We start from the raw sequence: 26,367 nt of genomic DNA on the forward strand, positions 1-26,367 counted from the left end.
CACGTAGTGCATAGTGGAAGTGCACAGTGTGTAGTAGTCTGTCATTTGGGGAACACAGCTTTTAGAATAGGATTCCCATATTCCGACCAAAAAAAAAAAAAAAAAAGAAAAGAGAGAAGTTATGAAAATGTTCATTTTTGAAGTAAATATCAGTGCTCAATCGAAAAGCGAAGATAAGCCTGTCACGTTAGTCTTTATCAGCTGCTGTGTTGCCATGATGGGGTTTTATAGCAAGGTTTCCTGGTTCACAGTAGAGAGGCTTATTCATTGTGCTCTCTGCTGGAAAGATTTGGAGATTCAGTCTCTCTCTCTCTCTCTGTCTCTCTCTCTCTCACACACACACACACACCATGTGAGAGGATACCACTCACAATGTGACAAGCAGCAGCAAGTTACCCAGTCAAGGGGAACCCAATTTAAGTTTCCTCTACTCCGGGTTCTACAAACTCAATTGCATTAGGGCCTTTGGTGGGCCTGAGGTTTAATCTAATTAGCTACAGCTCCAAAAAAAGAGTGTGTGTGTGTGTATGAGAGAGAGAGAGAAAGTCAAGAGCGCTAGTTTTAGTCTCGCACTCATTTTCGTCTCGGCCGTATATTCCCAAACCGGAGAGAAGGGCCGTGAGCCGCTTCTGCTCCCTCCTTAATCCCCTCTCGTGTTGCCCCTTATCGCATACTCTGAGCATCAGATTAATACCGGCCGGAATTAGCAGCTATCTCACAGTTAATCTGAGCCCAGGCTGAGGCGTTATAATCCCACCACCCAAACGGACATGTCCGGGGGAAGAGAAAAAAAAAAAGAAAAGAAAAGGAAAAAGCATTCTGTACAGAGACTACACCGGTTAGAACACGGCTTCAAATCAAACGAGACCTTCTCGGAGGAGAAATCCTAGATGAGACGCTTCCTTTTGTCTGTTTCTCTTCTCTCGCTTTCTCCTTCCTGTCTACTTCGGTCGTCGGGTGTCATTCACAACCCTGCCTGCCTGCATGCCAGCCTCTTTATCCGATCAGTCTCAGCTCGCTGCCTCTGTCTCTCATCTGTTCGATCAAGGGTGTTTCCATCTCTCCCTTTCTCCTTCTAGCCTTCTCTTTACCCTCCCTCTCTCGCTCTCTCGCTCTCTCTCTTTTTCTCTGTTGCCTCCCCTGACCTGCCAGCCTGTCGCAGAGGACACACGTATAAACACACACTAAAGTAAAACGCTTGAAATCAGAAGGATTTCAGGACCGTCGTGACGGAGAAATGTAGCGTGAGAGAAAGAGGAAATAGAAGGAAGAAAAAAAAGGCTCAAACCAAGAAATGGACAAAAATGGAGAGAGAAAAAAGACCACAATGAGTCACGATGGCATGATGACACACACACACACACACGCACACACACACACATGCGCTTAAATACACACTGACGTTCTCTCTGCTAGCAGGTGAGCTGAACATGGGTGTGGGGTAACTACTGAGGAAAGTGTGTGTGTGTGTCCATAATTATAGGAATCTATGACAGTTCTGACCTGGTCCCCAATGATAGAATTGTGTGTGTGAGTGAGTGTGTGTGTGTGTTTGTGCACACCTTTGCAAGTGTGTTTTTACTGTAATTCCTAATGTATTTGAGTAAGAGAAGTAAAGATGGATTGCCTTCGATAATACCACTGAACTCCCTTCCTGTAGATCCCTTATGGATTGAAGTGTACACACACACACACACACACACACACACACACACACACACGGAGCTCCTGTTTCATATTTCATTTCTCATCTCTCTCATCCTCTCTTTTACACACACACACACACACACACACATGAATCCCCTTCATTTCATTTATGAGTTGTATCTGTGGAATTGATCTGAGCTGGAGGAGCACCGGAGCTCTCTGTCCAAACATCAGCACCACTCTGGCTGTGACACGGACACGGTCTCAACACCGTCCTGCTCTAATGTGTCGTACGAACAAACTGAGGTTCTCACACCTGATTAAAAGCACCGTCTCAGACTTCTGCACCAAAATCAACCCAGGTTTGGCTTAACGAACAATATCGCTCTTCCGTTTGAAAAAGAACGGTAAATTCACCGAGTGGCTGGATTTGTGCGACATCTGTGGGTATAAATGTAAATGTGTGATTGTCTTTTATTGCCACTGTGTTGTAATACTGTATTTCCTTTATGGTTATTATTATTATTATTATTATTATTATTATTATTATTATTATTATTTTTGTAGCTTACAGTGTGGCTTATGATATGAATGTAATTCATTTTTACATGCAGACTAATTTCCTTTGTAATCGGGGAACAAGTTACTACCACACAGAATTGTGCGTTTTTTAATTTCCCGCGAGTTTGATAACTTCCAATGCTGCGAAATATATATATATATATATTTTTTTTTAAATATAAATCGCAATTTAGAACATGCATATATTCAACTCTAAAAAATCCCTCCCTGGAAATTATGTAACACATCTATTAACAGAGTAAAAATGCGTTTTTAGAGTCTCAAATGTGTGTGTGTGTGTGTGTGTGTGTGTGTGTGTGGTGGTGGGGGGGGGGTTATAGGGAAACATCTACTCACAGCGTTCAATGCGGTCCTCTGGGCTGGACGAGGCCTCACGGTCGGACAGCAGGCCAGAGACGGCGAAGATTTTCTTTCCGGCATCCTCTACGGCCTTGAGGGCACCGGGCGAGCCTGAGGGCACGTGGGCACCACCGTAGTCGTACTCTTTACCCTCGGCATCTGAGTAGCGCAGGTGCGGAGAGGCTTCTGCCTCCAGGCAGCCCTTGAGGCGCTTTGCTGGAGTGAAAGCTGATTGGTAGGCACCTGAGGCCGAATCGCGCTCTTCTGGTGGCGACGCGAAAGGCCGGAAAGCTCCGACAGCACCGTGGTTGAGCACACCAATGGATGGTGGACAGTCCAGACCAGGTGGCGCAAACTGGTGGTGCAGGTGCAGGAGAGATGGCGCAAAGTCACGGCCACCGAAACCAGGTTGCCGGTGGTAGACGGAAGCGAAGGCGTAGGAGCCGTTGGCGAACGGTAGGTGCACGTCCTTGTCGGAGACGGAGACGGGTGCGCCAAACGGCCGTGGCTGCTGGCACGGTGCCGAGGCATCACGGCTGGCATCGGCCGTCGACGCCAGCACCATCAGAGCTGGTGACGCCAATGGGCCAGGGAGGTACGAGGAGCTCTCCATCTTGAAGGCGGCTCGGTGGTGAAGGTCCATCTTGGTCGGGGGTGTCGGTTGAGGAGGAGGAGGGGTGAGCGGAGAGCTCAGTGGGGCAGGGGGAAGGGGTGGAGAGAAAAGAGCGGGGGGGAACGGTATGGGGAGTATGGTGCCGATTGGGTCCGTCCTTTATACTTAGAATGGGTGCCTCTTGCCGGCAATTCAAGCTCGATTGGGCTCGTCCTGTGAAAGAGAACAACACACTGGTAAGAACAAACTCTCACAATTTTAAAGGCATCTGGATGTGAAGACTCTTCAGATTCAAGGATGAGTGTCATAACATGCTGCAAGTCCTTTGGCTTTGACCTACTACTGACATTCCACACAGATGCCCTGACTGACTGACAACCTTCATAGACATCTCTCTCTCTTGGAAAAAAAAACAACAACAACAACTTTTTACCCCCGAAAACTTTTTCCTCCGGAATCACATATAAGCCTCTTATTCCTCCATCTCAGCGGCGGTGGAGCGGAGCAGTGTCTGAGGCTGATAAGTCCTCCGGCGCTCAGATCAGATAAGAGAAGCAGGCCTCTCCCCACCAATGGGATTCTCATAGTGATAGCATATCTGCCTGCCATCTGCACAGGAAATCTGACTGAATGAATAAATTAGTCGCACTTCACCCCTTGACCCTTGCTGCCGTCTAACGGCCCGAGAGCCCCGTGAGGATTAGATGAGCCGACTGGCTGAAGTGTGAGTGGATTTAATGAGTCACGAGAACTTTTTATTTCTTTCTTTACTTATTTTTCTTTTTAAGAAATCCCGCCCATGTGTACATGCGTGTATATGCTATTCCGAATCCCCGTGCGGTGACTTGAAGGTGATCTAATATCACAAGGAAACCAGGGAATCGAATTACACAGAATTGATTGTAATTATCCGAACTCGATGCACTGCTTGACTACCGTCAATTGATTCTTCTAAAGGCTGAATACTAAGACCGCACTATACATTAATTACTAAAAGGTGAGCTTCGGCACTACGGCGACGGTACGAGATGTTTTGCGGATGCGCAGTTCATGGCGCGGTTTTTGCGGAAACCGCGTGAAGGCTCGGCGAACCCGAGGCAGAAAAAGCAGCGCTTGATCCGAGACGCGGTCCATCTGGAAAACGTGTTCCACGTCGTGTAGTAATTCACGTGCGCGTGCCTTTATTCTTGTGTCACCGCGCTGCTATTTCAAACGCCGCAACGAAAATCAGGCCGCTGCTGGGGAATTCACCCAGGCGTTTTTACGCGTATCAGCTGTCCAGAACACTCGTTCGAATCAATTTTATAACCTGATCTGAACATCTGCAAATCCACACACACACACACACACACACACACACACACACACACACTGTGGTCCTGTAAAGAGCTTTACATTATCACATACATGGCAAGGGAATGTGCTCCTTTTCCAGTCTGTGGAAAATGGGTTATACTACACCGCTCAGCCTTGGCTAGGCGCCCAAGAATCCCATTACCCGCTTTCTTTTCCCCCTGCACCTCGAAAATGCACCGGTATCAAACCCCCTAGTTCCTCACGCGCGCTGCCTTTTCCACGTGTTTGTCACTGTATCGAATCTCTCCTGTCGGAAAGAGCGCTAAATAAATAAATAAATAAATAAATAAATAAAAATGAGTGTGTCTGGGTGTTGATAGCAAGGTAATACAGTGGTAAGTACCTGGATATTTCAATTTTATTATCATTACCATCAGTGCAGCCAGGCAGTGTGAAACTGACAATCCAATAAACGGACATGCGATATCCCCCAATGGCAGGAGAGAGAGAGAGAGAGAGAGAGGAGATATAAGTAGGCTAAGTGTTGTACAGATGTGCTAATCATTTTCTGCAGAGCTGCGGCTGGTCTGACTGCCTGGTACCCTGGCCACACACACACACACACACACACACACACAAACAGAGAAGCCCAATGTCCCAGAACAACCAGAGGGAGTGGTGAGTTAGCCTGACACACACTGACACGCCAGACAGTGTGTGTGTGTGTGTGTGTGTAAGAGTGAGAGAGAGAGAGAGAGAGAGAGACTTGGACAGCTTTTCATGACCCTCTCCCCTTCTTTCTCATTCTTTACAAACATATTACTTCAGATCCCAACACCAACACCAACACCAACACCATTTCAATTATTTGACTTCCATTTCCATTCATAATGAATTAGAACCAGTCCAGTCCTGCATTTTCCAAACACTGACACAACATGTGTGTGTTTCACAGTGGAAGCGAAACGGTTCAAAGCTGTGAAAATAAACTGTGTAAAACTCTCAATCCTGGGTTTCTGTTTTAAAAACGACACTGCAGTGTCAGCCCCCGGTTAGAGATATATATATATATATATATGTATGTATGTATATAATATATTTTCCACTCAGAAGACAAAAGCGGCGCAGAGAAACAATAAAGATAAGTAGGAAGACGTCAAGAATAGATTTCCTCCGTGTGCTCTGGAGAGCAGAGGAGATGGATTCAATTTTGTCGAGAAAACAAACGCTCGGCACCTTTGACGCCATGCCGGGATCCAGACTTAAAAATGTGGGGTTTAGTTGAGGAATGTCATTCAGACCATGGCTGCCTGTCTGTCAGTGTGTTTAGTGATTGTTGTCAAGCGTGAAAGCGCCACTCTTACATTTTATTACAGGACAGGGCAGACACTGTCATTCAGTACCCACCAAAACACACACACACACACACACACACACACACAGTCAGTCTCCCTCTGAAACACATACACACTCACTGTTTCCCAGTCTCCAAGGAGATGAGAAAAAGACAAAACAGGCAACTGGGCTGAAGGGCTGAAGCATGTGCATGACTAAAAGATTTCACGCCAATTACTGGACAATGTTTAGCAACAGCACTGATCTAAGCATGCTCTATTACCCACAAACAGTATCTATTTTTCAAACTGACTTTTAAGCCTGGCTAAAAAAAAAAAAAACAACCCAAAACAATACAGACCATCACAGAAATTCTAATGGTTTCCACTACAAATTCCATCACAGACCATCAGCCAAGCATTAAAACCATTACTGGTCCATAACGGTATCCACTAGACATAACATACCACCAATAGAAGGCAACAACAAAAATTTTTAAAAAATTAGGCCTACAAGTGGACACCACAGGGACCATTACAGTTTCCATTAAAACCAATACAATTCACTGTTAAAACCGTTACAAATTCTATGAGGGTTTCTATTGTTTGTTTGTTTGTTTGTTTGTTTGTTTTTCAGCAGGAAGCATATCAGAAACGTTCTCCAAATTGTTCTCACAATGTGAGCATTACCATATCGCTCTAAAAAAAAAAAAAAAAAAAAAAGTAGAGAATTCTTCTGACCCCTGAAACGCAGAGCTCTCGAGCAAGGTTTGCAGGAAACGATACTAGCGCTCGAGCGCATTTTAAGCAAACTACTTTTGCTCTTGAAAACTCGAGACTTGTGTAACGGCTCTCCGGAACATCGTGGTGTATTTAATCACCTCGGTGAGTAAACCGGGGAGGTTTTTTAATCCACAACCCGCACTCGAGCTGCTACTTAAACCGAGACAGAAACACACTTGAAATGGAGGTCGCCTGTTCCAGCATGCTGGCTTCAATTCTGTCAGCTTCAAATATTTGCAGTGAGAGATGCATGCGGGAAAACACCCGGTGCATCATGAGTAACAGGCACTTGGTGTTGAGAGAGAGAGAGAGAGAGAGAGAGAGAGAGAGAGAGAGAGAGAGAGAGAGAGAGAGAGAGGAGCTCTAGGTCGAAGGACAGAACGCAGTCGATACTATTGAAAACACAGCTCGCGCTGCCAGTCAGAAACACGCCGCTCGTGCATCCTGCCGAATTGGAATCAGCCTCCAGTATGAAATCTAAAGCGGGACAATTCGATAATGCGTCTCAGCTGCAGAATGAGAAATAAAAAGAAGCAGAACGCCACCTGCATTCGGCAGACATGAAAGTGAGATTTAATGTCTGAGCGAGCGCGCGGGCGAAAGATAATGACACTTGGACATCCAGCAAACTAGATCAATACCGCTCGTGCAAGCTGCGCCTCACCACTCCACTTCACTATCAACAAATAAATTCCCCCCAGTGTATGACACACAATAAAAGCTGGCGATAAATAGCAGTAATCAATCACTCCTTTATTGGATCACGCCATGTGCATAAGCACAAGTGGGGTCCGTCGCCGAAGTTTTTATTATTATTATTATTATTATTATTATTATTATTATTATTATTTGCACATTTTACATAAAAGCGGAAATGACATGAGGCTCGAGCTGAGTTTGGATTTGCTTTTTGGATTTGCTTCTTTCTCGAATAAAGCTTTGCGCTTGGCTCGCTGGGCAACACTGATGAATCACCGTGAACAAGATTTTCAAAGTTTCCCGTCCTGCCTCGGCTATTCGTTTTAGCGGCCGGCGGACTGTTTGTCTCATCCCACCCACCTGAGCCGGCTAATTCCTCACTAAGCCCAGATTATTTGCAAGGTGTCTGGCTCCTCTGTGCTCTGAGCCAGCACTGGACTACAAAGAAGTCACCCCACCCCACCCCACCCCACTCCTACCACTGGCCAGTGCTGCCTCAATGTGTTACACACAGACACAGATACAGAGAGAGAGAGAGAGAGAGAGAGAGAGAGAGAGAGAGAGAGAGAGAGAGAGAGATTTTACACTGATTTAACCTGAGCTCTCTACTCAAACCTCCTCCATAATGAGAAAGCCAGTCACTTCCTATCAACATATACATTCAACCGCTGTTAATGATGAATTATTTGCCGAATCAGAGATCTGGTGATTCAGCAAACTGCTTCATCTTCCCAACACTGCAGTGTTAGTTCTTCTCACCATTGCAACCAGAACAATCCATCTCCTAACCATGAACTTAATCGACCTCTATATGCTATATGCACTCATATAAGATGCTCTAAGATGCAGGTAAATATCAGATGTGTCTATAAGCAGACCTATAACGATATACTGTAAGGAGGAGAGTAAATGACATTTGCAAACGCGTCTATGGGCGAGACAGGCCGGTCCCAGGCTCTCTCTGAGGGTCATAAGCAGCAACAAGAAGTTGATAGATATCTGCCTCTGATCGATCTCGGCCAAATGCACTGCTAATGCCTTAGGGGAGAGAGCGAGCAAAATTAACTTAACTTATTCTCCAGCACTGAAACTCACATTCACATCACTGGGAGACTAGAAGAGAAGACAGAAGGGGGGGGGAGAAGCAAAACACTTACTCGCTCCAAAATAAATAAATAAATAAATAAATAAATCCTGACGTGCTCCTGATCTGACTGCCTGACTGAATCCAATATGTGACAATAAAGTGTCGGGATTCGGCGTTTTAGGAAAGATGTATAGCTGTACATACTTGTCCTTGGATGTGAAAATGAATTCACACAAGGATGTTGTACAACAGATGATTTTTGTTGTTGTTGTTGTTGTTGTTGATTTCACTGAAACATTTCTGAGCAGAAATATTTCCCAGTATTCAGTTACTGATGATGATGATACTATTACTACTAATAATAATAAGAAGAAGAAGAAGAAGAAGAAGAGGAGGAAGAAGAAGAAGACAGGAAATGTTTATTGATATAAATCCATGCGTTTACATTTGCACTAAGGTGTTTTACGCATGATTTTGTTGCCTGTAAAATTGGAATGGTGTTATGAATTAAGAAAAGGAATTATTAATTCAGGCATTTAGTTGGGGTGGGTGGGGGGGGGGGGATAATTGCGTTTCACATTTTAGACGTTAAGGCGTTATTTCTGCGTTTCTAGAAAACGAATTTATCTGATTAATAAATAGGCTAAATAATAATAATAATAATAATAATAATAATAATAATGATAATAATGATGATGATGATGATGATGATGATGATAAAATGATGCACATACATATCAAAGAAAATGTTGCATTGTATTAAATCATGTCAAAACGTGACCATAAATCGCGTAATAATAAAATAAATAAAATAAACAACAACTAAGGAAAATATTTCCCAGGACTAAAGCATGAGAATGAGTGCGGTCCCAGGCGCCTGTTGTAACCAAACAAAGTGCTCTTCAGCACCATAAAATCTGAAATGTTCCGCTTGGCAAAGAAATGAAAAGCTACACGGATCAGGCGTGTCTGTGAGCTCCAAAATAATACGAGACAAATTAGGGCGAGGTATAGGCTGTGTCCCAAACCGCACATTAACCTTAACTAAACAGTATTCAGTACCAGCGCAGACCCATGAGAACACAAGAGTACTAATAGAATTTGACCTTTTTGGGGGATATCGTGTTGGTTTTTCTGTCGTAATCATTTGTGTGCAATTTTGTCCAACTATTTAGTGGTAGCTTATAATGCGGATGTGGATCAGGACGGAGCCTGGGAGAGTTTTATTCGTTTATTAAACACTTTGGCACTAAAGTCTAACTGCACTTGGTCACTTTATTTTTATTTTACCCCCATATAACCCCCCTCCCTCCCTCCCTCCCTCCCCCAGTTCATTTGTGCAACTCTCCTGAGGCTGTTTGTGTAGTATGTATTTGTGCAAATTGCAATGATTTGCAGGAAATGAATTGCCATCATGCCACCATCTGTAGGCAAATGACCTTCGCTTATACTGTGCGGTTATTACCGCATGAAAACACGCAAAGCACGCGCGGCTGTGTGAGAGTCAGTCCGCTGTTGTCTGCTTTTAATATATGAGAGAAAAAAGAAGCCGCGCTTGTCGATGAGAACTAATGAAGCTGGTACATCTGAGTAATCTGCGCTTAATTTACTTTCCGCTACGGATGGATTTGTCTTTGTCACTCCTTGTACCAAGTCTATAAAATATTCGCGCAAAAACAAACAAACAAACAAACAAAAACAAATAAATATCCACACACTGCTCAGCGACTGTGGCTTCTTCTTTATTGTTTTCTCTTTTTCATCCTATGTGAGCAGCAATGGATGCTCCTCATTACGCCCTTTAAACCCCCCCCACCCCAAAAAAAAAAAAAACCACACACACACACACACACACACACACACACACACACAAATCCAGATTAAAATAAACTCTTGCCGCATCGATCAGGACACTGGAATCTGCATTTATTTTACTTCGGATCAATGCAAAAAAAAAAAAAAAAGAAAGAAAGAAAGTAAAGAAAGAAAGAAAGAAAGAAAGAAAGAAGCGCGGCTCAAAAATCCTAACGTGCATAAAAGAAACCAGTTAACTTTTCACTATTCTTTTTGTTTTCCCTCCCGTCCTGTGACTATACAGTCTATCCTGTCGATGCATAAAGATATATAACAGCAAAGGGTCAAAAAAATTAGGAGAGTATATATATATATATCATAAAAATGCGCGCACACTATTAAAGGCTTTGGGTTAAAAAAAAATGGAGAAGCATAAAGAAAAGAAAAAAGCACGGTTGTACAGTGTGTGTGTGTGTGTGTGTGTGTGTGTGTGTGTGTGTGTGTGTGACCAATATCTTTTTTTTTTTTTTAAAAACAATACATTTCAATTCTCTTTCAGTCATACTTGTAACTACACAATTGCGCATGTGCGAATTGAATTGCAATTAATAATGCGCACACTTTACGCATACAAATAATAATAATAATAAAATTAAATTAAATTAAATAATTAAAAAAAACATACATAAATAATTGATTGTGCAGTATGCTATTCTCCAAGGCAAAGTTTATCTTCCAATATTTATCCCATAATTCAGCTCTGACCAGTGCGGCAAGTGTCAATAAACACATTCATCTTGGAGTGTCATAATTTCATTATTCAATTTATCTGAGATTAAACAGCCAACGAGGACGCGCAGGATAGCGGGGAATATTAAAGCGGCGTTATTCGGGTACGGTCTATAAACATTTCCACTCGGATCATTAAGATTTATGAAGCGCACCACAAACAGAAATTACAAGAAGAGGAGAGAATTTGAGTTATTTATTTATTTATTTATTTATCTATTTATCTATTTATTTATTTATTTTTATTATTAGTATTAGTAGTAGTAGTAGTATTTGGCTTCTTCTTTGTTGCGAGCATGATTCAATCCCGCAGGATAAGTAAACAGGAAAGATAATGACAAGGATGATAAAAAAAAAAAAACATAAATAATAAATAAAGTGCTAATATATGCGCGTTTCGTTTTGTAGGCGTTATTAGAACACAGGTATTTAGTAATAATCCAGTTATCATAGGATATATTCATAACACATGAGAGCCATTGAATAGCCTATATTGTAGGAATAATAGCACACTGTAAAAGTTTTTTATTTTTTATTTTTATTTATCTCCCGGATGATGAAACGCACGGTCCTTCTCGTTGTTGCTGCTGGTGTTTTTGATTGAATTCTTTCTCCTTTAAAAATAAATGAATAAATAAATAAATAGAATCTATTATGAAGTGTAATCTTTGTGTGTGTGTGTGTGTGTGTGTGTGTGTGTGTGTGTGTTGAGAGATCATTAATAAATGTCATTAATATGCACTTGTCTAGGAGAGGGGAAAATAGCCTGTGCAGGCTACTTTATAAAAAAAATGGGGGGAAATTGTACTGTAGTTGAAATTCTTTAAAAACTTTAAAACAAATCTGTGTCTTTTCTTTCTTTCTTTTGTTGTTGTTGTTGTTGTATTTTACACTAACAATCATTTAAAAATAGTCACAGTAATAAACCGATACAGCTGAACTATTTAAAGCGATCTCCGTTGCTCTACAGGCCTTTTAAAACTACATACCCACGCTGAGGAATTTTATTTGGTGTAAATTTTAGAACTTTGATTAGGAGATTTAAATGGATGTAGGTGGAGCTACTGTGAGAAACTAATCGTCGCTGTTAAAGCGCGTATTTAGTTGTTTGTTTGTTTTTGTTTTTTTTTTTGTTTTGTTTTTTGGTGCGCAGGATATAAATGTGAGTAATTATCCTGTTTATTTAAACAGGTGTTTCCTCGTGTAGGTTAGCACTTCACTTGGTTTTCCAGGAAAACTTACTGTACTTAATCAAGCGCGCAGCCAAACTCACGAATCCGTTACAGGGTGAAGTTAAGAAAGTTAAGTCAGTGCGTGTATATGCGTGTGTACGCGCGCGCGCGCGCGCGCGCGTGTGTGTGTGTGTGTGTGTGTGTGTGTGTGCGAGCGCGCGCGTGCTGTGTCGCAAAGACTTGGAGTAAAAAAAAAAAAAACAACAACAACAACAACCAAAAAAAAGAGTAGTTATTTAATTGTGCGCAACATTGGTTTTGTTGTGCGACTTTGATTTCCTGAGAAGTAAGCAAGTAAGTAAATAAATAAATAAATAAATAAACATCACATCTCCGAGCGTCCGCTATCTCTCATCAAAATGGCACAGCGCTTTTTGCTTCTGGATAATTATAGAGATTAGGACTGCTGAACATTACGACTGAGCACACTGATGTGTTGTGCGCGTGGTCGCAAACACGTGTTTTATTAAAAAAAAATTATAATAATAGTAATAAATAAATAATAAATGCAAAAATTAAAACAGTGCCGCAAAAAAACACAAATAAACAACTTGACGCGTCCTCCAGCGCTTATGACTTATTACTTGTCCGCGTTTCAGTGGACAAAAAGAGTTCCCTTTGAGAATTTTTAAATAACACGGTGAGATAAATGGCTCTCTTGACTACAGTGTGTTTGTCTGAACTCTGCTTGATCCACTGGGGAGCAGGAAATGCTTCATAGAGCCTAGATGAATAAAGTTCTTATATGCTGAGGACGGATCCGCAGAAGAGGCCGTGCAGGTGTTTACTGGAAGCGCATTTTTTATTAATCATATTTGTTCTTCAGAGGGGAAAAAAACACATTCAGAGTAGATTTAAACTCACTCCATTAACTCCGCAGTGTGTTTTGTTTGCTTGTTTGTTTGTTTGGTTGTTTGTTTATATAATATATTAGTGTTTAACTGTCACAAAAAAAACAAAACAAACAAAACAAAACAAAAAAAACACATGGACTGGTCCTTAATCCAATCCACTGATTAAAATGTGATCAAGGATATAATCAAGTCTAATCTTTGCGCACAGTAAAAGCATGCCCGATTTCTTTTTAAAGACATAACGAGCACGTGACAGATGTGAAGTATAGAATACAGATGTTTATTAGAAAGCTATTAATACTCGAACCGAACTGTACTCGGACTTCTTTTAATGCTGCGTGCACGTTAAACTCACTAATCTCACTCGCGTTCAACTCCCCACAGACACGCGACACTTCGCCACACACACACACACACACACACACACATTCACACACACTGCAAGATCACCAAAACAACCCGAGCCGACGGCAAAACATCTCTGTCAATACATTTAAGAGCACTTACGGTGTATAAAGTAATTCCTTGGCAGATCCTGGGCGTCCTTTTATCCCGCACAAGAGAAACTTTTTTTTTTGCGTGGTCCGTGCCAGGCGCAGAGCGAGCCGAGGAGCATGCGAGGAAAAAAGTTTGCGGCGCGCACACACAGCCGAGACGATCGCCGTGTGAGGTCGAGATTTCCCCGGTAGTATCAGTTGCACGTATCGATGAGGGGGTAAACTGTGCACGGACACACTTACACACACACACACACACACACACACACACACACACAGAAAGAGATAGAGATAGAGAGAGAGAGAATAGGAGAGAGAGAGAGAGAGAGAGAGAGAGAGGTGGATGTGGTAACGGTCCTGGCGCGCTGTGTTGGAGGTGCAGTGCTGCCGCTCAGCGCCCGATCCGCTCACTGACTGACCTGCTTCTCCTCTCCTCTCCTCTCAACACTCCCCCCATCACACCGACCGACCCCCCTTCCCTTCCTTCACCGTGTTCCCCGAGGGGATTTCGGGGCCGTTTGGGTTGCGAATTAGGTTCTCTGTGAAACCTCGACGCTGAAGACACTATGTGTGAAATAAAGTCTCGGGAAGAAATGAAAGTGCGCAATGGCGCGCGCAGTGCAGGAGGAACCGGGTAAGTGTGCTTCAAAAAGCTAGTGTGCGCTAGTGCAGCGCGTGGGCCGAGCATCGACACATCCACACAGTGGACACTGTGCTTTCTGTCTTGTAAATAACATAACACAACCTAACGTCGTCGTTGTTGTTGTTGTTGTTGTTGTTTATGTTTATGTTTATGTGACCACTTGCAGGGTAAAAGCACTAATTTCAGTGAATCATCATATACAAAACTGGATAGAAATGTACACTCTAAGACCTAAATGAGCACTCATTGTTGTAGTTTTGTTGTTTGTTTTGTTTTTGTTTATTCATATCTGAATATATGCGTCCTATTGCTGAGATCAGATTAGGGAATTCTGTCACATAGATATGCTGTGAAAGACATCTAATATGTACATTTATACATCCTGTAGAGTATCACTGCCCAAATCTATTCATGTCATCAATAATTTTTTTTTTTCTTTTTTCGTTTTTTCTAGTAGTCCTACACGATGGCCAAATGGTTAAACCAACTAGAGAAAGGTTTGAGCCTGAGTGGCCTCGCACAGTAATGACACTTGGTCCATGACTGAAATTCGAAGAGTACCAAAGAAAAATTCACCCATCTTTGGAGCTGTTTTAAATTTTGATATACTGTTCAGTACAGTAGTGTGTGTGTACTGGGTGAGTTTCCCAAGATGAACTCCCATCATCAATCTCATCCACCTGCTGGAAATAGTATGAACTGCACTGCAGTTTAGTCACATTCAAACTAACCTAATTATGCACCAAGCCTTCTGTAAACCTCTTTACGCAGGTCCAAAGTGAAATGTTGCTGCTGGGAGGGATTTTTTTGGGCATGGCGACGATGGTTAAACGCTGTAGATCCACACAGGCCTCTAACCGTTAGGACTCCTCTAACAGTTGTGTCGTTAATGCCCTCAGCTGGAGCACGAGGAGGAAAAAGGCCGTCCGCAGTCCAAGTCCCTCTCCATTCAAAATCAAATTTCAGCCCTCAGTCTCTTAAACATTGTTTCGAAATGGACTGGTGAGGGCTGGCAGAGTGCTGAGTGCTGAGGAGTGCTTTTGATGCGACCGCTCCTTTTACCCAGGTTTAAACAGACATATTCTCTCTCTCTCTCTGTCTCTCTCTCTCTCTCTCGCTCTCTCTCTCTCTCTCTCATTTGATTTAGAGCATTTTTACATTCTCTCTGGACTCTATCAGATAACACACACACACACACACACACACACACGTTAAGATGGCTCCATTACAAGCAAAGGCAAGGCCTCTGGAGCTTTAAAGTTGAGGTACAGTAGCTACAGGGACTCATTCATATGCAAATAGTCTCTTCTCACGTCACTATTCATGTGCTAACAGCTCATTAGATCTATCATAGGGATTCCACGTAATAAAACTCGCACCGCTGACATGTAGTTAACGTTTTATTATGTATAATCATTTGTTTTATATTCTTTTCCATTGGAGTGATGTGTGTCCTTATCTTGGCGTTTGCCGATTGGGAGACTTTTCACCAAATTGGTCTGTTTTTATGCTATTGGGCTTGTAATTAGAATGTGAGCTTATGTATGTATGTATGTATTTATTTATTTATTTAGAAAAGTTACGTTTTTTTCCGTCGTGTCTAGTGAGTTCAATATGTAGCAGTGAGGCTGGAAAATCTCAAATCACACCTGACGACCCTTTTAAAGTCGTCAAACATATTATCCTTCTGGTATTCCCCAACACCCACGGGTGAATTTCCGTACCCACGTTCACTTAACGCGACTAAAAGCGAAAGCAAGCCATCAGAAATTCCCAGCCTTCAAAAGAGTCGCACGTGTCAACAATCCGTTTGACCTCCTGAAACGTCCTGATCGTGAAGGGATTGAGCAGGGATTGAGCATATCGTTGTTTAGAAGTGGCTGGCGTCTTTAATAACGGAGATATTATCTCAACCCAGCACTCCTCTGCAGTTCCGGGGGCCTAGAGGAGTCAGAGAAAAGATGGCCCCTGTGATGTAGTAGTGCTGGGTAATGAAAAAATGCCTCCTTATTATTGTCTGTCAGACGCATGTGTCATTCATTACTATTCATTTCTGTCGCTTAGCGGTGAAATTAGCGTATAGAGTCGTGAGATGTGTTAAATGAAATGTTCCCCTGTACAGAAGACTGATATCACTATTCGACGATGGTGTAAATGTTAACGTGGCCAACTGACCACGAGTCCTAGTGACTTCTTCGAGTGTGTAGTCAATGTGATGTGATTTGGCATATATATATATATATTTTTAAAAAAAAAAAAAAAAGCCTGATGGACGCTTATATGAACATTTCGGTTTGAAGTGCAAAAGTCAGGAGAAATGGACCGAGTATGTTTAACAGAGTGGGAGAGAGAAAGATTTAATGAGTATATCCAAGTAGGAGTCTCTATTGTGACTCATTTACTTGTACTTTCTCTCTGTCTCTCTGGCTCTCTTTCGCTCTCTCTCTCCCTCCCACCACCTGTCTGATGTGATAGTGCACTTTAGAGGCCGCCTTACATTAAAGGAACCCCGACCCAGCATGGGAGCTGCATGGGGCAGATCGCCCTCCTCCGCTGAAATTACATTAAGGGCTTCTCGTCTTATCTTAGTCTCAGACCCAAAGACACGCAGCGTTCCCAGCAGCACGCCAAGGTCTGCTGCACCGTCCAGCTGTGTGCGTCTGCCTGTGCAGGGGGGCTCAGAATAGAACACAGACAGGATGGAGAGAGAAAGTGAGCAGAGTATGAGCCATCTCTAAGTGAAGCAGTGCAACATGATCAAATAGTAAGAAGTGGAAGGGGCTCTAAAAATGGCAGAGCCCCCCCCCCAACACACACACACACACACACACACACACACACACACACCAAGCTTTCATATATAACTAAAGTGTATGTGTTACAGTCCAACCAGGGGGGCTATGCCGTTTGACGAGCAGTGGTTTTATTTCCTCGCCATGGTGGTCTGCCAGGCACCTCTCTTCTTCCTTGTCTCTTCGAAAGAGATGCGATCATAGGAGGATGGGCGGAGACTGAACGGCCGAAACATCCAATCAGGAGTCAGCGTCCGGATATGGTGTTATAAGTCCCATACATAAAGTCAATGATTTGTTTAATATAGACAGAGCTCATAAACGTGTTAATTTCCAGTGACGGCCTACAAATCTACAGGGCCTTGTTATCCTATTTGCTGCTCCATTAGTTGGGAAATGATAGAGGGAATATTGTTAAAAAATTGAACCGTAGCTTTGTTGCCGTGAGGGTAAATGGATCAACCGAGGTTTCCTTCCATCTCACATTTTCCGATTTCTTACTGTGATATTAGGCTCGAGGTTGTGTACGACACTGATATAATGTGAGTTGTTAAACAAATAATATAAACCACAAACCGCATTTAAAACCATGTAGATTTTACCAGCTGAAATGGAAGAAAGTGCAAAGACGCAGAACTGATATGGTTTAAATTCCTTCAGGTATTAATACATCTACACACTAGAGGACAATATTCATGGTATAATAATCAGTAAAGACGTTGGTATGTAAGGAAAAGAAAAAAAAAACATGTATTGTTACTGAGAAAGTCATCTGTTCTGAATACTTACTGATCATTACAAAGTACTGACCCTGCACTCTAAAAAACCCCGGGTTATTCTTTCTGTTACCCAAAAGGCTCGTTTAATAGGGTTATTGTCTCAGTCTTGGGTAATTTTTGGGGTAGTTTTGTGTAACCCAACTGCTGGGTTAGTGGTGGGTCATTTTCACTGACAGTTGAATCAGTGCACCCCTCCTCCCCCACCCCGACGCCCCAGCCCACTTCCTTGGGTCAACTCATCTCGGACTGTTTGAATTCTCCTCAGGTGGAGGTGGCGGTTTTCACACGGACTCACTGTTGGATTTATTTATAGAAACAAGGTTCGTATCAATATATTTATCCATAAAACCATCACCGTACACTAGAAAAAGCAAAAATGTGCCATAACAGTCCAGTTTACGCGACATTAAATGCACCGCTATGTTTGTTCGCTTGGGCTAACTTGTTTGTAACGCCCACTGGATCGTAAGTTGGTCACTCAGTTTTTCGGATGTTCTAACCCTCTCCTTTGATCAAAATCTGACATTTTCGACTGAAATATATTTGACTCGTTTGAGACGTTTACTTCAAAGTCTGTATAAAAACACCACTTTAGCAGCTCTAGCAATACATTCCTGAACACCTTCTTGTGCATAAATACCAGAGGTGCCGTGTTGAAATAAGAACGCTTCACCATATCAGTGATGATTAGCATCCACCATACCAGTCCCAGTTACTAACAGTTTTGCGCTGTTACTATAGAAACAATAATGCATTTGACTGTGTGAATGAATAAATACATCTCCTCTCTTTGCATATTTGTTCTTTCAAACGCGTGAAACCTTGTTACGTGTGCTTCTCGTGGCATCATTACCTATAACACTAAAGCATAACATTAACCATGTGCTCATCACAGTATGCTGCTACGCTTACGGTCGACATTTCCATTCCATGCTTCATTAAAAACAGAACAGAGGAGGAAACCCAAAGAGTGTGACTCCACAGCGCTCAACACGAGCACTCCCTTTTCCTGCACCGATAACAGCACATTATTAGTGCTTCCATCGTCCACCGCATCAGGCATCAACACTCATCTGTCTGTGTGCAACTCAGCAATTAGGGGACACACAAGCAAATGCCACCGATGACCTGGAGCACAAACCAACTGACAAACAGGCAGTGACAAATCCCAGGGTAATTTAGAAGCCCGTCTCTAAAATCTCGTTATTTGGCCATTCAGATTGAGCAGCTTGCCCAGACAGAGCCATAAACTCATCTAGCTGTGAATTATTGAACTGACAGAAAATTGGTGTAAAGCAGAATCAACACTGTTTGGTTAAGTAATGAAGTTCACGAAGCAGCATTAAACTTGTAGTCAACTGCAACTGGTTTATTTATTCATGTGTTTGTTTATTGCTAAACTACCCATTTCGTTAAATGTTAAAAAAATAAATAAATAAAAGAACGGAAAATAAAAAATTAAAAGGTAAATTTCATGGTGGTGTAGCGGGTAGTGTTGCCACCTCGCAGCTCCAGAGTGAAGCGGGAAGTTGTTGTGTCTGCATGGGTTCCTTTCCGGTTCTCCAGTTTCTTTGGTGTGAATGAATGTGTGTAGGCATGATGCCCTGAAATGGAATGACATCCCATTCAGGGTGTATTTTCACCTCACGCCCACCGGTCTCTCAGACTGATAGTCTCAGGGTCCACGACGACCCTGACCAAGATAAAGTAGTCAGTGCAGACGGATGAATGAATAAAAGTCGATTCAGAGGTTTTATGTTTGTGAGTTTAAAAGAAAATGTGATGTGATGTGATGAATTTTCCCATGGTTGTCACGTTATGTTTTACAAGCCACCAAACTGCCTGGATATCTAGTGACGTTTACTCTGATTATACTAGTTCACCAGGTCGGGCAATCTTCATGCATTTTCACTAGGAGCTCTGCCATTGCAGATCAGACCCGCCCCTTTCACCCAATCACATGCTCTTATCTATACTCGTGAGGTGCTCTCAATTTCTGTCCGGGTTTTGAGTACATGATATACTCAATCAGTGTATGCTTGACTTAGCTAACGTTAGACAAACGTATAGTTAACATCAGTTTCACTGAAAAAAACAACAAAAAAAACACTGCGCTTTAAAAAGATTAAATAGCCCTTCGATGATGTGTCAAATCTAACACTTTAGAAATCATTTTAATTAGAAAGCGATTAATAAGGCTGTTTTTTTTTTTTTTTACAATGCTTAGACGTGTTCAAACTCTTTGAGCAGGAGATCAACAGTCAAAACGTCTGCCATTTGTAGAATAATGTACTATTATGTGTTGGGTTTTTTTGTTGTTGTTGTTTTTTTTTACTGTTTAGTGCGGATTACTGCCGAATCTCCTAAAAATCCATCATCCAGCTGAGTTTTCACGATTGCTGCTGCTGTAAACAGTTCGTGACTGCACAGCTGGTATTATTATTACACACTCCCCTACGCTCCTCCAACCCAAAATGGTGGACATGACATTTTCCTGTCTTTTATTATTTATTTATTTTAAGGCTGTTGACTCTGGACAAATAATCATTCAGTACGTTTTGTTTGTTTGTTTGTTTGTTTGTTTGGTTGGTTGTTTTTTTTTACAGTTAAATTGATAGCAAGAGAAAAAAAAAATATATTGTACAAGCTCGATCATCATAGACTTACAGAGGGCTCTTCTTGGGTCACATCAGGCCTCCATCGGTTCTAATGCAAAGTGTCTGTGCGTCTTCGCGTCTACGGAGAGCGTGTAGAAAATGAAAACGCGCCGGATAATATAAAGCCTTATAGATATATTACACTAATTGCCATATCATGTGGCTGCGTCTAATCCAAAGGCCTCTCTGATACGGCTGCGAGCCCAGAGCTGTCCTCAGATAACTCATGGAGGCTGCATTTAAAATATAACCCCGTAGCAGGAAGAAAAAGTGTGCTTGTGCGTTTGTTTAAGAGCTCGTGCTCGCTGAATTCCCAGCCCTCTTGTATCTCTTAACCCTTCCACAGAGAAAATTGTATACGCTGTGCGTGCAGCATCCGTTTTATGGATGCGGACTGATTTTCCCCTAGCTCTTTCAGAAATAGGCACCCTGGGCTCTCACACCTCTGCTCGCGTGAGCAATCCGATGCGATGTCCACGCCGCGGCCTCTTATCCGCCTCTGAAAGCCCGAGAGCCCGTCTTTTGTGCACGTGTCAAGCCATCCCTTTCACTGCCACCAGGAGCTAATCATATATCCTGTCAGGGTGGCCGTGTTTTTACACTAAACCCCATTGTTCCCGCTGACATCTGTTTAGACAGCGTGGACCTGTTTATGATACAGAAATGACGCAGTGATATGGCTAAATCGATCATGATACAGTAGCTATAAATGCATTCATTTACAGGACAAGAGGAGAAGGAATGGATAATTGTATACATAAAACTCACTGTCGTAGACGGTAAAGGCACGGAGGCAAGAAGGCATTGATTAGCATTTCGAAAGGTGTTAATAAGACATTTTCTGCTATGGAGAGAAAGAGAGAGAGACAGAGTGTGTGTGTGTGTGTGTGTGTGTGTGTGTGTGTGTGGGTTTTAACTGTCATGACATGTCCTTGTGGAGTGATTTCAACCGTGATGGTAATAACAATAATTATCTTCCGAGTGTGGAAAGTCAAAGACATGAATATTCTCATAACGCCAGAGTCCGGCAGACAAATGCTTTCAGATGTTTTCATCTGCACAAATGAACTGTAATTGCACGCTGAAGTGTCACAGCGACGTGAAACACTGTTGCTTTGTTAACCCGACGTTAACAAAACGAAAGCGACTTTTAAGGTTTGCTTGTATACCAGGTTTGTAGGACAACAATCGTCGGGGAAATTGCATTGTGGAAGCAAACAGAGAAATATGATTACAGAATAAATGAAAAGAGAAAATGTGATTTTTTTTTTTTCTGCTTTGCCGGCAGAATGCCTCCGACTTTTCTTACTCGGGGGGGGGAGTGGAAGAAAAAGATAGCGGAATCTGCTATCACTTTTGATTAACATTTGAGTTACTCTTCCACAGGCATTAGATATCTGAAAAATGGTTATTAATAAGAACATAATTTCTGCAGATTAACCTCAGTTTGCCTTTATCCCTGCTCGGGAGACCTTTGGAAAATTGATCCTGCAAGATTGATGGATGTCCTGTTCAGAGCCTCGTCCTTGTGCCAGTGTTTTTGCTGTCTTCTCAAGAGGTCATTTGTTTAATGATGCAATTGCATCTCATTTTGGCACTTCTCAGTAATGTCACATTGAACAAACTCGAAAGATATCGCATTTTTACCCTAATGAATGTCACAAGAACGATCCGGTGCTAAAAGTTTAGGCCGTGGCGAGTACTCGCGTTAAAGAACGCGCGCAAAATGGATTTGTAAACATGTCTCGCATACTGTATTTTGTAAGAATAAAAACGATGAAATATCTGATTGGTCAAAACTGGCCTAAAACATTCCCAGTGAGTATGGAAAATGGAAAATTCATAATCTGTGAAAAACCCGATTTATATAGTTATTTCCGATGATTAAATTCTCACATTCTGACAATTATCAAGTTCATGAATGAAAGCACCTATATATATATATATATATATATATATATATATATATATTATATATATGCTCCTACCATGCTGACCCTGACTACAGCATGGAAACAAAAGCTATTGGCCGTCACAGACAGCCATTTGGCTGAGGATGAGGAGCTGAAATGGGCCTCATTATGGAGCTGCGTGGGTCGGCCCGGTGTGGAAGATAAAGCTCGGATAGGGCCTGCGCTACCGAGGAAGCCTTCATGTTGACACAAAGGATATTAGTCACCCTGGAAGAGCAGGGGGCTTCGCCTTTCATTCCTATTTCCTGTCTTCCATTTAACTGGACTCACCAAACACGGGCAGATGGGGCCTGGAGAGAGTGGACACCACGAGTGTGTGTGTGTGTGTTGAGGGGGGAGTGGCGGTGGGTTGTTGGAGTAGGAGGTGGATTATATTTATTGTTCATGTATTTTTAAAGAGGCCACCTGCAGTGTCAAATGTGTAAACATGGTTTGACCCAGGAAAGTGGCGAGAGGGGGAGGGAAAGGTAACAGATCTCCTCTGGGAAGTTGACTAGTGTCGCTCATTCCGCTTTCTTACAAGTGCTGCACACATATCTCTGATGTCATTAATGCTCCTTATTATAACCTGAATTGACATATTAACTATTGGTCACCACTTGCCTTTATTCATGAATCAGTTCGAATCGGTTTAACTCAGTCCACCTCGGAGCAGCGTTCATTTCCCATCCATACATTTTCTGTAGCGTTTGTCCGACACAGGTTCACAGGGAGACGGGAGCCTATCCCAGGGGACTCGGGGCACAAGGCAGGGAACAATCACACACACATTCACACGACCATTCATACAACCCCAAATTCCAAGAAAACTGGGACGCTGTGTAAAATGTTAATAAATATAGAATGCGATGATTTCAAAATCTCATAAACCCATATGTTATTCACAGTAGAACATAGAAATCATGTCGAATGTTTAAACCGAGTAAAATGTACCATTTTAAGAAAAAATATAAAGTCATTTTTTCAATGGCCGCAACATGTCTCCAAAGATTTGGGACGGGGGCAAGAAAAGGCTGGAAAAGTAAGTGTTGGTAAATAGAAACAGGTGGAGATTCATTGGGAACAGGGCAGTAAGATGATTGGGTATAAAAAGAGTATCATAGAAAGGTGAAGTCTTTCGGAAGTAAAGATGGGCAGAAGTTCACCAATCTGCGAAAAACTGCGTGTACAATTTGTGGAACAATTTCAGAATAATGTTCCTCAACGCTCCTCTACATTCTGTTGTGAATAACACATGGGTTTATGAGCTTTGCAAATCATTGCATTCCGTTTTAATCAACATTTACGTACATTTCACACAACTTTTTTGGAATTGGGGTTGTACACTACGGACAATTTGGAAATGCCAATCGACCGTCTTTGGACCGGGGAAGGAAGCCGGAGTACCCGGAGGAAATCCCCGAAGCACTGGGAGAACACGAAAACGTCGCGCACACAGGTCAGAGCTGGGACTCGAACCCCCAACCCCTGACGTGGGAGGCGCTGCGTATTACGCAGCACGTCAGAAGCAACATGCACAAGTTCCTATGTTGAGCTGAATCAACCAAGTGGCGCAAAGTACAAAAGCTTGGGCCGTGTTGAAGCTTTGTCATGTGCCACCTACTTTGAGTGTTTTGTCTGCAGGTGCATTGAGAGCAGACCTCACATGCCTTTTTAGGCATTAGTATGCGCCTGCTTCCTGCAATACAGTTTTACTGTACACGAAACTAACGTGCAAATCCATATACAAAAGAGATCAACAGAATCAAGACCCAAACAACTCAACAGTTTAAAAACAAAACGAACCGAGCTTTAACAGAACGAATAAAATGAAATGAATAAAAGAGAATATCAGTGAAAATCTACTGATGGTCTGTCAAAAACCTCTTCATGTATCAAAGGCACAGGCACAGGACGCTTCACTCTGCAACTGTCCTAGAGATCATTTGACACATGTTCATTAAGTTTGACAATGAGTTTTGTCATCATTAAGAAAACTCAGCCCATGCTAATAACCACTCGTGTCAGATTTAGAAGAACAAAGACGTGTAATTATCCTGTGTGGTGACCTTTGACCTCTGATCTGAGAGTTGGGTGTGGCTGGAGACCTGAGGGAAGAGCTCTAACGATGGGCTCTGCAGTACGAAATACGACAGCCATCGCACTGTGATCACCTTCAGGCCAACGGAGCTGCGTTTTTGCTCGAATTTACATCAACCATGACCAGATTTGGTACTGAGGAGGTTCTGTACCAGTATCACCATGGGTACACCATTCCAGCACACTATAACTATATCATTTAGATTTATATTATTTTGAATCCATTTAACACCTTCACAACTATTAAACAGTTGGAATATTCTACAAGTCACGTGTTCAACAGGAAGTTGCATCACCCAAATGTCCTGAAGATCATGAAAAGTTCTTCTCATTCTTTTTTTTTCTTCATTATTTTTTAATATTTTCTTTAATTCCAGTCCATGGTCCTGCACTAACTTTATCAGTACTAAGCTACAGATGGCACTCATCTACAGTATAGCTACCAACCCATAGCCACCTGCTATAAGCATTGGAGAAGCCCCACACACGTTTCACTCCCTTACTAAGCTCCGTCCTTCTTTCCTCCGCAACAGCCAGTGACGCAGTATGCTGGCAGCCGTGTGGGTGGATGGCTTGACCCTTGACCTCTAGCTGTGCAGAGTTGCCATGCCCTGCCTGATGGCACATTCCCCTGAGAAGACCGTCCCCACGAATCCATTGATTCTGCAGATTACCTTTCAACACGTGCAGGTTAGAGACAGGAGCCACTTCTGTAACCTTTGAACCTTAGCCTCGGCGTGGATGCTAGTCTCCTCGCTGAAGTCAGTGACCGGCGTAGAAGTGTGATTAGAAGTCCACCGAACAAACATGGCCGCCCGTATTGAATTCCTGTCGGCTCCATGAAAACCAGAGGCGACAGATGTAATTTGTTTGTCCCGTTGGCTTAATTTAAGGTGATATCTTTAAGCACGAGGCAGACTGTGTGAATTGGCAGGTGGAATTGGGTGTATACGGGCGACTGGGATTCGGAGCGAGGCGAAGATGAGGGAGTTATCTACGACACACTGGGTTACTGTCGACTTGTCTTCACAGTGGTTTACCGCACGCTTTCGTGAATGCCAAGCCAAAGGCCCTTCCATATTTAAGCAGGAAAGAAGCCTCCATTAAAGCGGCGGCCCTGCCACTCCAACCTACGAGTGAAGAGGAGGAGGAGGAGGAGGAGGTGTGGAACCAAAGAGATGGAGGGTTACAGAGGGACACAGTGTATTAACCAGGAGTGAAGGCATCATGTGAGTAACAGAGTCTGCTCAGAGAGAGAGAGAAAGAGAGAGAGAGAGCAATGGAGAGTAGGAGTGAAAGGAGAGTGTGTGTGTGTGTGTGTGTGTGCGTGTGTGAACGAGGACACTGGCGGACAGCTACAAGATGGAGTAGCAGGATGCGGGAGATAAGCTGTCGAGCTGGAGACAGTGTGTGACAGTCCTCGAAGCGGCAAGCAGGCGCGAGTGTGACAGGGAATACAGAGAGCAGCATTATTGTTTAAATCATTGATTGCTTCCCTCCTCCCCTGCGCCGCTGACGCCCGTGACACCAGAGAAAGAGGAGTAAAAAAGCAAGCCCACGCTGCACTCTTTGTTCTTCCTACCTTCTACTGGATGCTCTCGCTGCCACCTTTGTCCGAACCTTAGCTTCTTCATCTGGTCTCTCTTTTCCTCATCCACGATTCGATTTTTCTGCTTTTCCTGTCAAATCAACTAAATACACGTTTGTTTGGGTTTTTAAAAAAAAAAAATATATATATATATATATTTGTGTGGAAGTGTAGCTGTAGTTTATTATAAGTAAAAAATAATATTGTTAAAAGCATTGAAATCCAAATATTTGGTTATTCATATAGAAGCGCTAATGCTTTCAGACTAAGCTCCACATAGGACGGGGTTATTATACCGGGCTGGTGAAAT

The 26,367-nt window shown here is 42.6% G+C and overlaps 1 protein-coding gene across 7 annotated transcripts in view; it reads right to left on the reverse strand.

Annotated features, from left to right (window-relative positions):
• rnf220a (ring finger protein 220a) overlaps positions 1-14,464 on the reverse strand; it is a 121,552-nt gene extending 107,088 nt beyond the window's left edge. For 2 of the 7 annotated variants that reach the window (XM_053628037.1, XM_053628031.1), the window contains exons 1-2: positions 13,557-14,463; positions 2,566-3,394 (exon numbers count right to left, since the gene is read on the reverse strand). In XM_053628037.1, coding sequence (XP_053484012.1) covers positions 2,566-3,211 — 646 coding nt within the window. In that variant the 5' untranslated portion in view covers positions 3,212-3,394; positions 13,557-14,463. Of the gene's footprint in view, positions 1-2,565; positions 3,395-13,556 lie in introns of all 7 variants that reach the window. The other 5 variants (XM_053628038.1, XM_053628032.1, XM_053628033.1 and 2 more) reach the window with 4 other exon arrangements.
• Between the last annotated feature and the right edge of the window lie 11,903 nt (positions 14,465-26,367).

The sequence above is a fragment of the Ictalurus furcatus genome, chromosome 7 (genome assembly GCF_023375685.1).
Source record: "Ictalurus furcatus strain D&B chromosome 7, Billie_1.0, whole genome shotgun sequence".
In the NCBI taxonomy this organism is placed as follows: domain Eukaryota; kingdom Metazoa; phylum Chordata; class Actinopteri; order Siluriformes; family Ictaluridae; genus Ictalurus; species Ictalurus furcatus.